Here is an 11274-nt window from a genome sequence, read left to right as displayed (position 1 = left end):
GTTAATCAAAAGAATAAGGCAGATTTTATGAAAATGCTATCGGCTTGAATATTAATTATTGTGGCCAGCAGTGAGTCGACGGGTCAAAGCGAATATATAATAATGATACAATTGTTAATGCATCCCGCAAGACGCCTTACAAGCCATCAATTGTTAAAGGCTTGATATTTTTAATTATATTTACACTTTCAGTTTTCAGTTTATATTTCCCATTTTCGTTACTTGACATTTGTAATATTATTTGTTGTTAAAATTGCAAATTCATAATGTGCGGGGCATAAAATATATGTATTTTTGTTACGAAATGTTAGAATATATTGTATTAATAGAAAATAAATCAAATAAACATAAAGTGCATTTAATGCATGTTCCGCAAAAAATACTAAAGTTTTTCTATTCAAATTCTGGCTTGGGTCTTAATCAGTTCATTAAAGGGCATAACTGAGTGCGCTGTGATCGAATTAAACAGCATCTATGCTGATAATCCCAAGCTCTGCTCTTCCAGCATCAGAGACAGCAGTGCTATGACAGTTCTTGCCTAGAGCCCATCTGGAGCAGACGTATCAAGAGAGAGCTGCTTGGCTGCTGAATACTTCAACCTTTCTTGAAATTGATTTGCCTCTACATTCTACACAATGCAACGCCTACTGACAAAACGCAACTGCAGCTTAATGCTCCGAATGAGTAAGAGGTGTCTGGCCACACCGTCTGTGGAGAATGTGCTATTTCCGACAAAGTCCGATTTTCCTAGTCGTCACATTGGTCCACGTAAAACGGATGTTGTCGCCATGCTGGATACCCTTGGCTTCAAGGTAGGACAAACTGAATAAACACCATTTGGTATTGTGTTATGTATTGTAATATATTTTCAAGTCTTTGGCGGAGCTAACCGAGAAAGCCGTACCCCAGGGCATTCAGCTGAAGCGGGACTTAAGCCTGGAAAAGCCATTGAGTAAGTTGAGTAATAATATACATAGCAGCACAAGCGAAGCTATTTCAAAAATAGTCAACGACAGACTAGAAGCGACCCCCTGGAGCGATAACTGATAATGGGATGAACCCAGTTCAGAAGGTCCGTCGTCTCACTCTTATCTCTCATCAGGTTGATACATTCTCTGCTGTTTTCGTCTGCGCTATCGTTGATGTTGTTATTGTGGCTTAGCTCAAAATATAATTTTCCTTTCCGTTTACCTCCTTTAGATGAACATGAACTGATACGTCGCATACGCGATATTTCGCTGAAGAATCAGCTGTGGCGCTCTTACATCGGTATGGGCTACCACAACTGTCATGTGCCCCATACAATTGTCCGCAACATATTTGAGAATCCCGGTTGGACCACACAGTATACACCATATCAGCCAGAAATTGCCCAAGGCCGTCTCGAATCACTACTCAACTATCAAACACTTGTCTCCGAACTGACTGGTCTGGACGTGGCTAATGCCTCGCTGCTGGATGAAGGCACGGCTGCTGCAGAGGCCATGTGCCTGGCCACGCGGCAAAACAAGCGAAAGAAGCTCTACTTGTCCAACAAGGTCCATCCACAGACTTTATCGGTGGTCCAGACACGTGCTGAAGCGCTCGAACTGGAAATTATAGTGGGACCCATTGAGCAAGCGGACTTGCCCAGTCGTGAGCTGGCCGGCATCCTTTTGCAGTATCCAGATACGCACGGAGACGTCAAGGACTTTGAGGATATTGCAGCAATTGCACGCAAAAATGGTGTAAGTAACCAACAATTAAAGTAATCACAAAATGCAATTAATTAAATGTATTTGTTAAATGTCACAGACTTTGGTTGTTGTGGCAACTGATTTACTGGCGCTCACTCTGCTCAGGCCACCGGCGGAGTTCGGTGCTGATATTGCAATCGGCACTTCTCAGCGCTTGGGCGTCCCCCTGGGCTATGGCGGTCCACACGCCGGCTTCTTCGCATGCAAGCAAAACCTGGTGCGTCTGATGCCAGGTCGTATGATTGGCGTCACTCGTGATATGGACGGCAATGATGCCTATCGGTTGGCACTTCAGACACGAGAGCAGCACATTCGCCGCGACAAAGCGACCAGCAATATCTGCACCGCCCAAGCGCTGTTGGCCAATATGTCGGCCATGTATGCGATTTATCACGGCCCGGAGGGTCTCAAGGCAATTGCTAATCGCATTCATCATTTCGCTCTGACCCTGCAAACGGGATTGTTGGCATCTGAGCACGAGGTGTTAAATAACAACTTTTTTGACACGTTGCATATCAAACTATCGCCGAGTCTAACACTTGAGGACCTAAAAGAGCGCACTGAGCACAAACGTATTAATTTACGTTATTTTCCCGACGGCACTATGGGAGTGGCTCTCGATGAAACGGTCAGCGTATCCGATGTCAATGATTTATTGTGGACTTTCAGGACAGAGACAACTGTAGAGAAGCTACTGGCAAGCAAGGATGTGCTCAAGCAATCCATTGAGAATTCCAAATTCCTGCGTACTTCACCATTCCTGCAGCATCCGATCTTCAATAGCTATCACAGGTAACCAGAATTTTATAAAATACTTTAATCTGACCTATGTTTAGACTAATTTACGGAACATAAAACGGTCTTCCCAACGGTGAAAACGGTAATATGGAGTTTATTCGACCAAACAATGCTTCTTTCTGAGGCCGAGATCTCGTAAAGGAATCTTAATTCGTTTAAAAATATGGTAAACATATTTGTCAGGTTGTTTAAAATTTCCATGCAGTTATCGATTTCAAAAAGTTGTACTGTTTTACTGTACGGAATAATTTAATTGCATTTATTCTTTAAAATTAGAAAAAATACCTCATTGTGCCAGACAGAAGAACCCTTCCAAGATCCCATAAAGTAGTAACAAGTAAGAAAGCTACAGTCGAGTGTGCTCGACTATGAGATACCCGCAACCCATTTTGAATAATAACAAAATATTGCAGTATTATTTTCAAAAATACCGAAAATACTACAAAAATACTACAAATATGCCAAATGGTATATTTGGTATATCGATATAGTTCCACATTCGAAAAATACCATAGACAGCACAATATACCAGATTGTCGGCCAAAGCAACTCAGACCCCTAGTAAGTAGGCGTTTTTGCCCATACAAAAGTATCTATTGATGCTGATCAAGAATATATATACCTAATAGGGTCAGAGATGCCTCCTTCTATGGGTAGCGGGTATAAAAATTACCGTCTCAGTCTATTAGTCTAGCCTATTCGGATGAACACCTAGATTTCACAGAATGTGAAAGATCTACAATTTTTTCGTTTGCAAGCGTAAATTAACTTCAACATTTTTGGTACATTTATATTTTTATTATATTTAATATTCCTGAAAATTTTGCATCAGAATTTTAGAAGTTATTCGAGAAATAACTTTATATTTCAAGAACGGCTGTTTCTGTTGGCCCTTAATTTCTTTGGTTGACACTCTTGTGTATTTTGTACTCTATCCCACATTTTTAGTGCTGTAATACATATATATATTTTAACGATAATACCGTTCTGTTTTGATTTTATTCACACACTCAACAGTAGCTTTCTTAATTTTTTGAAACCTGTGTTGATGCAAATAACGAATTGTTTAATAAGCAAATGATATTATGCTTTCGAACTGAACCAAAACGTCAACATTTGACTGTTTGAAACTCCAAATTTGCATTACAGCGAATCCCGGATGGTGCGATACATGAAGAAGCTGGAGAATAAGGATATTTCGCTAGTGCACTCTATGATTCCCCTCGGCTCTTGTACCATGAAACTTAACTCAACAACTGAAATGATGCCATGCTCATTTCGACACTTTACGGACATTCATCCCTTTGCTCCCGTGGAGCAGGCACAGGGCTTTCATCAAATGTTTCATGAGCTGGAGCGTGATTTATGCGAAATCACCGGCTATGATAGAATCTCATTCCAACCTAACTCCGGTGCACAAGGCGAGTACGCTGGACTGCGCGCTATTCGGAGGTATCATGAACACCGCAATGAAGGGCATCGCAACATTTGCCTAATCCCAATTTCTGCGCACGGCACGAATCCAGCATCTGCTCAAATGGCCGGCATGAAGGTAAGTTCTTAAGTTTAATATTTGAAGAATCACTTTCATTCTTCTTGTAACAGGTGGAACCCATACGCATTCTTACAAATGGCTCCATTGACATGGCGCATTTGCGAGAAAAGGTAGCGGAGCACTCTAACGAATTATCGTGTTTGATGATTACGTACCCATCCACCATGGGCGTGTTCGAAGAGACCGTTGCGGACATCTGCGCGTTGGTCCATGCTCATGGTGGTCAGGTCTATTTAGACGGTGCTAATATGAATGCTCAAGTGGGTCTGTGCCGACCAGGTGACTACGGTAGCGATGTGTCACATCTGAATCTACATAAGACCTTCTGCATTCCACATGGCGGCGGCGGCCCCGGCATGGGCCCCATCGGAGTCAAAGCGCATCTGGCGCCATATTTGCCGGGTCATCCTGTGGTTAGTCCGCTCGACAATGAAGAGCATAGTTTTGGTGCTGTCTCCTCTGCACCATTTGGAAGCTCGGCAATTTTACCGATTTCCTGGTCCTACATTAGATTGATGGGAAGTCGTGGATTGAAGCGAGCCACACAGGTTGCCATTCTCAATGCCAACTATATGTCGAAGCGCCTCGAGCATCACTACAAAACACTTTACAAAGCACCCAACTCACAACTGGTGGCACACGAGTTTATCCTAGACATACGAGATTTTAAGAAATCAGCGAACATTGAGGCCGTTGATGTGGCTAAGCGCCTTATGGACTACGGTTTTCACGCCCCAACAATGTCCTGGCCCGTGGCAGGTACTCTGATGATTGAGCCGACTGAATCGGAGGACAAAGAGGAGTTGGATAGGTTCTGTGATGCAATGATATCCATCCGAGAAGAGATTGCTGAGATTGAAGAGGGTCGCATCGATAAGAAGGTTAATCCACTCAAAATGGCGCCTCACACGCAGGCTCAAGTCATTTCAGATACATGGAACCGTCCCTATACTCGGGAACAAGCTGCCTTTCCAGCTGTAAGCATTGCCTGATAAACATAAACATATATAGGTCGAAATAATGTTTCTCTCTAATCAATCCACAGTTATTTGTGAAACCTGATGCTAAAATTTGGCCCACTGTTGGTAGAATTGATGATGCGTATGGCGATAAGCATTTGGTTTGCACTTGCCCACCCATTTTACCAGATTTGTAAATTATTGCAAATTAACTTTATTTAAAAAAATAATAATTGTCAACTCGAATTAAAAATGTGTATTTTTACGTTAAAATTCTTAAAATCAACATCTACACTTAAACCGAATTATTCATTTTTTTTGTATAAGTACCCCCAAAATGTAAAAAAAAAACAAGATTTTTAATCATTTTCAAATAAAATTAGTTTAGAAAACAGTTACATTTTAATATTGTATCAAGGAAGTTAGAAAATCATCTTGATAACTCACAACCGACAAATAATTTTAATGTCTTTAAAAGTTCAATTGATTTCACATGCCAAATATATACAGTGGTTCACAGCTTATTTCAACCACCACCAACCGACAACTTTGAGTTAGTATACTGGCCAAACTAAAAGAGGTATTAACTTTATTTAAACGCAGGATTGTAGTTTAATGTTTTAAAATACAAGATATTTTTTCATTTATCCTCTAACTTTTTGTTTACTGTATAAAATTATTAAAAAACAAAAAAATGCCAAAAAAAAGTACCACAGCTTATTTCAACCAGCTGAAAATAACTAAATATAAATATGTTAAACTGTGTATTTAGAATTTCGTATGACCTCCTTCTTGGTTAATAGCTCCTTCCAGACAGTTTTGAATAGATTCCACCAATTTTTTTGTGATATAGGTTCTAATTTTGTCCCATTCTTCCACTAAAGCCGTTTTAAGGTTAGATTTGTTGGAATTTGGCCTTTTTCCGATGTTCTGGTCCAAAATGGTCCAAAAATTTTTTACAACATTTATGTCAGGTTACTGAGCTGATGGTTTCCTGATATGACGACAGTTGCACATTAGCCAATCTTGCCCAATTCCTGCCTTAAGCCTAGGGTCATTGTCTTGGTAGAAGCGGAAATCATCCTTAATGTCCAGTTTATCTGCACTTTGGATCAAATTGACATTCAGTACCTCTAGGTATTGAGTATAGTCAATGGTCGCGTCAATAAAATTGAGTTTTCCGACTACGGCTGTGGACATACAGGCCCAAACCACGACGCTACCACCGTAATGCGTGACTGTAGGCTTTAAATTTATGTTTTGAAGCCCGGAATTTGGACTCTGACCGACATATGGAGCTCCAACCAAGCCAAAAATGTTGATTTTGGACTCGTCCACAAATATGATTAAGTTCCAAAAGTTTTTATCCTTTCCCACATGCTCCTTGACAAATTTCAAAGGAGCCTTTTGATTCGCGCGCCTTATAAACGGTTTCTTGCGCCTTATACTGTCATTAAAGTTACTTTCCCGCAGTACTCTTGAATTGATTCTGGGTGGCACGCCTTACTCAATGCCTCCTCTATAACACTGGCCAATTTTGGTGGCGAAAATTTTGGATTTTCCCGATTTTCCGGACAATATAACACGCGTCGGTCTCATTAAAAAAATGCATTGGGTACATTTTTTGCCCTTCTCATGCACTATACTTTCGCGCAAAAAAAAAAACAATGAAATGATTATTTGCACAGTCGAAACACTCAGATGCAGCAATTTCATAAATTTTTGGACGGGAAAATCCATCCTTTAAAGGAGCTATGACGTCATTTTCCTTCTCAATTGTGGTTCACGGACCCATTTTGTAAAATATGCGTGTATTTCGAGATCTAAAGCTTAAAATGTCGAAAATCTAACTTCTATGTATTGAAAATACTATACACAAAGCAATAGATCCATAAAGACCAGTTATTTTCCTAGGAAACTGATCTTCGCACAGCTGCAAAGTTGCTGGTTGAAATAAGCTGTGGTACTTTTTTTTGGCATTTTTTGGTTTTTCAATAATTTTATATAGTAAAAAAAAAATTAGTGGATAAATGAAAAAATATCTTGTATTTTAAAACATTAAACTACAATCCTGCGTTTAAATAAAGTTAATACCTCTTTTAGTTTGGCCAGTATACTAACTCAAAGTTGTCGGTTGGTGGTGGTTGAAATAAGCTGTGAGCCACTGTATATAAAACAATTAAAAAAAAAAACACATATTTTTTCACATCTTACTTACAAATTAGATTAACGTTAAAACATAAACTATATTTTTCCAGCAAAAAAACACTTTAAGCATTCACAGCGAACAGCGTTGATACGACGCAATTTGCCGTAAAAATACCTGCAGTATTTTATGCGCATTTTCTTCAATATAAATAGTTTTTGATTCGGTCACACTGTAACCAAAGTGTGCTGCGGCGGCAAACAAATTTTATATGTTATTAAGTTTGATCAATAATTCAGTTGCTTTTGCTCAGTGAACTGTACAATATCTGCCGAATAGATTCAAAACTCCATAGAAAACATGAAAATCGAAGAAGTAAAAAGTACTGTGCGCACCCAGCGCATCGCAGCTCACAGCCACGTGAAAGGACTTGGTCTGGATGAAACCGGCGGCGCACTTCAAAGTGCAGCCGGCCTTGTTGGTCAGAAGGCGGCACGTGAAGCCGCTGGTATTGTGGTTGATCTTATCAAGTCAAAAAAGATGGCTGGACGCGCCTTGCTCTTAGCTGGCCCACCTGGCACGGGAAAAACGGCCATCGCCTTAGCCATTGCCCAGGAGCTGGGCAACAAAGTGCCCTTCTGTCCCATGGTGGGCTCCGAGGTATTCAGCAATGAAATTAAAAAAACCGAGGTGCTCATGGAGAACTTCCGTCGCTCGATTGGTCTCCGTATTCGCGAAACCAAAGAGGTCTACGAGGGCGAAGTGACCGAATTGACGCCCGTGGAAACCGAGAATCCAATGGGTGGCTATGGCAAGACCATTAGTAATGTGGTTGTGGGCCTAAAGACCGCAAAAGGGACCAAGCAACTTAAACTTGATCCCAGCATCTTCGATGCTTTACAAAAGGAGAAGGTCGAGGTCGGAGACGTCATCTACATTGAGGCAAACAGTGGAGCTGTAAAGCGTCAGGGACGGAGCGATACCTTTGCCACAGAATTTGACTTGGAGACTGAGGAGTATGTGCCGTTGCCCAAAGGAGATGTGCACAAGAAGAAAGAGGTCATTCAAGATGTGACGCTGCACGACTTGGATGTGGCCAATGCTCGCCCACAAGGAGGTCAGGATGTGCTATCGATGATGGGTCAACTGATGAAGCCTAAAAAAACAGAAATTACAGGTGCGTGTTCTTACAGTTGCAGTTAACAGGGTCTTGCAGATACCAGATTCTTACAGACAAACTGCGTATGGAGATCAACAAAGTGGTAAACAAATACATTGACCAGGGAATAGCAGAGCTTGTGCCGGGCGTGCTTTTCATCGATGAGATTCACATGCTTGATCTCGAGACCTTCACATATCTGCACAAATCTCTGGAGTCTCCGATAGCTCCCATTGTGATCTTTGCCACCAATCGTGGTCGCTGTGTTATCCGGTAAGGTGATCGATTGATAACATTGTATTCTTAACTGAGTTAATACTTCACAGTGGCACCACGGATATCGTTTCCCCACATGGCATTCCTTTGGATCTGCTTGATCGCTTGCTCATCATTCGCACACTTCTCTACTCTACCTCGGATATGGAGCAGATCATTAAGCTTCGTGCCCAGACGGAGGGACTCCAGTTGGAGGAAACCGCCTTTTCGCGCCTCAGCGAGATTGGCACAAGTTCTACTTTGCGTTACGCTGTCCAACTGTTGACGCCTGCACACCAGATGTGTAAGGTGAATGGACGTAACCAGATCACCAAGGATGACATCGAGGATGTGCACTCTCTCTTCTTAGATGCCAAACGTTCCTCGAAGCACTTGTCTGAAAAAAACAATAAGTTTATGTTGTAAACTTCGATTCCATATGTAAAAGTCAAATTACTTGAATAAACACTATTAGATGCCAGTAAAACATTTCTAATAAATCACTTGGTTTTTGATTAAAATCAATTCTTGGAGAAACAAATTGTACACAAAGTGAGATCTCTCTTAACACGAGTTTCGAAAATAATTATTCATAATTATTTTGTAATGTTAACATATTAAAAATTATTCTCTATTACCACAAATAACCGACCAGCCAAATACATATGTACATTACATACTATGTTAAAAATGTTTTTTAATGCGTCGCTAATTTTGCAAATTTCAATTTTGTGACACAAATCAATACCTACTAACAAAAGAAGTCATATATTTTTAACTTAAATATTTAATATTATGATACCAAATTAAAACAAATATGTAATATTTTAAGTTTTAGTTAAGGGAAAAAATTACATATAAACATCAAGGCTTTAAATTATTTACTATCCAAACTAAGAAAAAAGTTGGCTCCATTAATGTAATGTTTTCACATAAAACATTAATTTATTTCCCCATTTTTTGTTAACTTAATAAAATAATTGAAAAACAAACAAAATAACAAAAAAATACCACAGCTTATTTAAGTATAAATATGTTAAACAATGTATTTAATACTTCGTAAGACCTTCCTTTTGTTGAATATTCCAAGACGATGTGGAATTTTGATTCTACCCATGTTGTTGCCATACCAGAGCTATTATATAAATAAATATTGTGGTCCTGAATGGCCAACAAATTCTCAATAACATTAATGTCAGTTGACTGACCTGGTGGTTGCAGGACATGATGACAATTCCAAATTGGTAGAAGCGGAAATCGTCCCTAATGCCCAGTTTATCCTTACTTTGGAGGAAATTGGCTTTCAGTACCGCCAGATAGTGAGTCGTGTCTATTGTGGTTCAATAAAATGCAGCTTTCCGACTCCGTCTGTGGATATACAAGACCATGCCACTGCCACCGCTATGCTTGACTGTAGGATTTAAATCAATGTTTTGGAGCTCGGTATTTGGCTTCCGCCAGGCATATGCGGCTCCATGCAAGCATCAAATTTTATCATCCTTCCTCACATGCTCCTTGGAAAATTTTAAACGAGCCTTTTGATTCTTGCTACTTATAAACGGCATCTTGTGCTCAATTCTGTCATTAAAGTTGCCTTACCCAATTCCGCCACTAGCTCACTCTTGGTGCACAATGCTTCGGATTCTACCGGATTTGCCGGTAGACTCGTCGGTCTCGTTAAAAATTTCATTAGGTGCGTTTCTTCTCGCGACGTCTTCTTGCTTTTCAACTGCTGTTCGCGGATCCATTTTACAAAATTTGTGTGTCTCTTGAAATGAAAAAAATGCAACTTCTTAACATTGCTAATACTATACACAAGCAATTTTTCCAGTTTCCGAAGGTCAGTCGTTGAAAAAAGCTGTTGTAATTATTCGTATGTTTTCGTTTAATAGAGAATTCATATAAAAAAACAAAAATTTTTAAAATAAATTAAATAATGTTTTATATTAAAACTAGTTCAATGTTTTAATTCTACATTTAAATAAATTAACCTCTCCTAGTTTGACAAGTACATACATATTTCAATTGTCGATTGGAAGTGGTTAAAATAAACTATGATCAATTGTAATTTTAACATCTAAAATAAAGCTTTATAATTTAATTCCAAATGGCTTATAAAAATCGTTGAAACCTATTTGTGTTGGAAAACGTCTAAAACATCCGTAGAGCACACTAAAATAAACGCAATCTGTAAAAACAAAAGTTCAAAACACAAAGCAAAAAATAAATAATTTCCTTCTTATTAGAAAATTTAATTATTTAATAAAATTAAAAAAAAAAATATCACCAAAATACATTTCCATCTTAAAGCGGAAAGTAATTTTAAGCAGTTTTTCCAATTTTTAAAATTTTAATGTTTTTTTTGTATGTACGAAAAAGCACTAATAAATCTTCATATTAAATAATGAATGTCAATTTATAGGCCGTTTTCGGTCACATTGCCAAAAGGTACTAAAAAGTTAAACAGCTGATGTGAAATCGAATTAAATATCGATAGATTTTTCGGGTACACTGTTATGCTCTAAAGTAAGAGAGTAAATGTTACGTTCAGAGAGTCAACCGTTAGTTAATATGGAACTGGTAACAAATAGTGATGATACACAATACCAGAATTAGTACAAATAAAAGTTGTTTGTACCTCGTCACGTATTTCTTAAGCAACATTA

General features: G+C 39.0%; 2 protein-coding genes and 1 long non-coding RNA gene across 4 annotated transcripts; 2 read left to right on the top strand and 1 right to left on the bottom strand.

Annotated features, from left to right (window-relative positions):
• The first annotated feature begins 534 nt into the window (after positions 1-534).
• Positions 535-5418, top strand: LOC117575559 (glycine dehydrogenase (decarboxylating), mitochondrial). The gene is made up of 7 exons (XM_034259820.2): positions 535-812; positions 874-952; positions 1201-1727; positions 1795-2528; positions 3684-4086; positions 4140-5066; positions 5135-5418. The coding sequence occupies exons 1-7, from the start codon at positions 636-638 to the stop codon at positions 5243-5245; spliced, it is 2958 nt and encodes a 985-aa protein (XP_034115711.1). The 5' UTR covers positions 535-635; the 3' UTR covers positions 5246-5418.
• Positions 5419-7417: 1999 nt separating this feature from the next.
• Positions 7418-9095, top strand: LOC117575576 (ruvB-like helicase 1). Its single transcript, XM_034259840.2, has 3 exons — positions 7418-8371; positions 8428-8626; positions 8680-9095. Exons 1-3 carry the CDS (start codon positions 7555-7557, stop codon positions 9032-9034), a joined length of 1371 nt encoding a protein of 456 aa, XP_034115731.1. The 5' UTR covers positions 7418-7554; the 3' UTR covers positions 9035-9095.
• Positions 9096-9565: 470 nt separating this feature from the next.
• Positions 9566-10915, bottom strand: LOC117575054 (uncharacterized). 2 transcript variants are annotated; one of them, XR_007955313.1, is made up of 4 exons: positions 10896-10915; positions 10208-10466; positions 9817-10122; positions 9566-9743 (listed from the first exon to the last, which is right to left on the bottom strand). It is a non-coding gene; the product is annotated as an uncharacterized LOC117575054 (long non-coding RNA). The 2 variants fall into 2 exon arrangements; XR_004572837.2 differs by lacking the exon at positions 10896-10915 and adding an exon at positions 10625-10769.
• Positions 10916-11274: the final 359 nt, after the last annotated feature.

Source organism: Drosophila albomicans, chromosome 2R (genome assembly GCF_009650485.2).
Source record: "Drosophila albomicans strain 15112-1751.03 chromosome 2R, ASM965048v2, whole genome shotgun sequence".
Taxonomy (NCBI): Eukaryota; Metazoa; Arthropoda; class Insecta; order Diptera; family Drosophilidae; genus Drosophila; species Drosophila albomicans.
This window is presented reverse-complemented; position numbering and strand designations above follow the sequence as displayed.

Bases quoted from the DNA above. Each gene is read 5' to 3' on its own strand.
- LOC117575576 (XM_034259840.2), top strand. From the start codon at position 7,555: ATGAAAATCGAAGAAGTAAAAAGTACTGTGCGCACCCAGCGCATCGCA. The intron at 8,372-8,427 runs GTGCGTGTTCTT...AGATTCTTACAG, and splicing joins TAAAAAAACAGAAATTACAG to ACAAACTGCGTATGGAGATC. The intron at 8,627-8,679 runs GTAAGGTGATCG...AATACTTCACAG, and splicing joins CGTGGTCGCTGTGTTATCCG to TGGCACCACGGATATCGTTT.
- LOC117575559 (XM_034259820.2), top strand. From the start codon at position 636: ATGCAACGCCTACTGACAAAACGCAACTGCAGCTTAATGCTCCGAATG. The intron at 813-873 runs GTAGGACAAACT...TATATTTTCAAG, and splicing joins TGGATACCCTTGGCTTCAAG to TCTTTGGCGGAGCTAACCGA. The intron at 953-1,200 runs GTAAGTTGAGTA...TACCTCCTTTAG, and splicing joins AAGCCTGGAAAAGCCATTGA to ATGAACATGAACTGATACGT.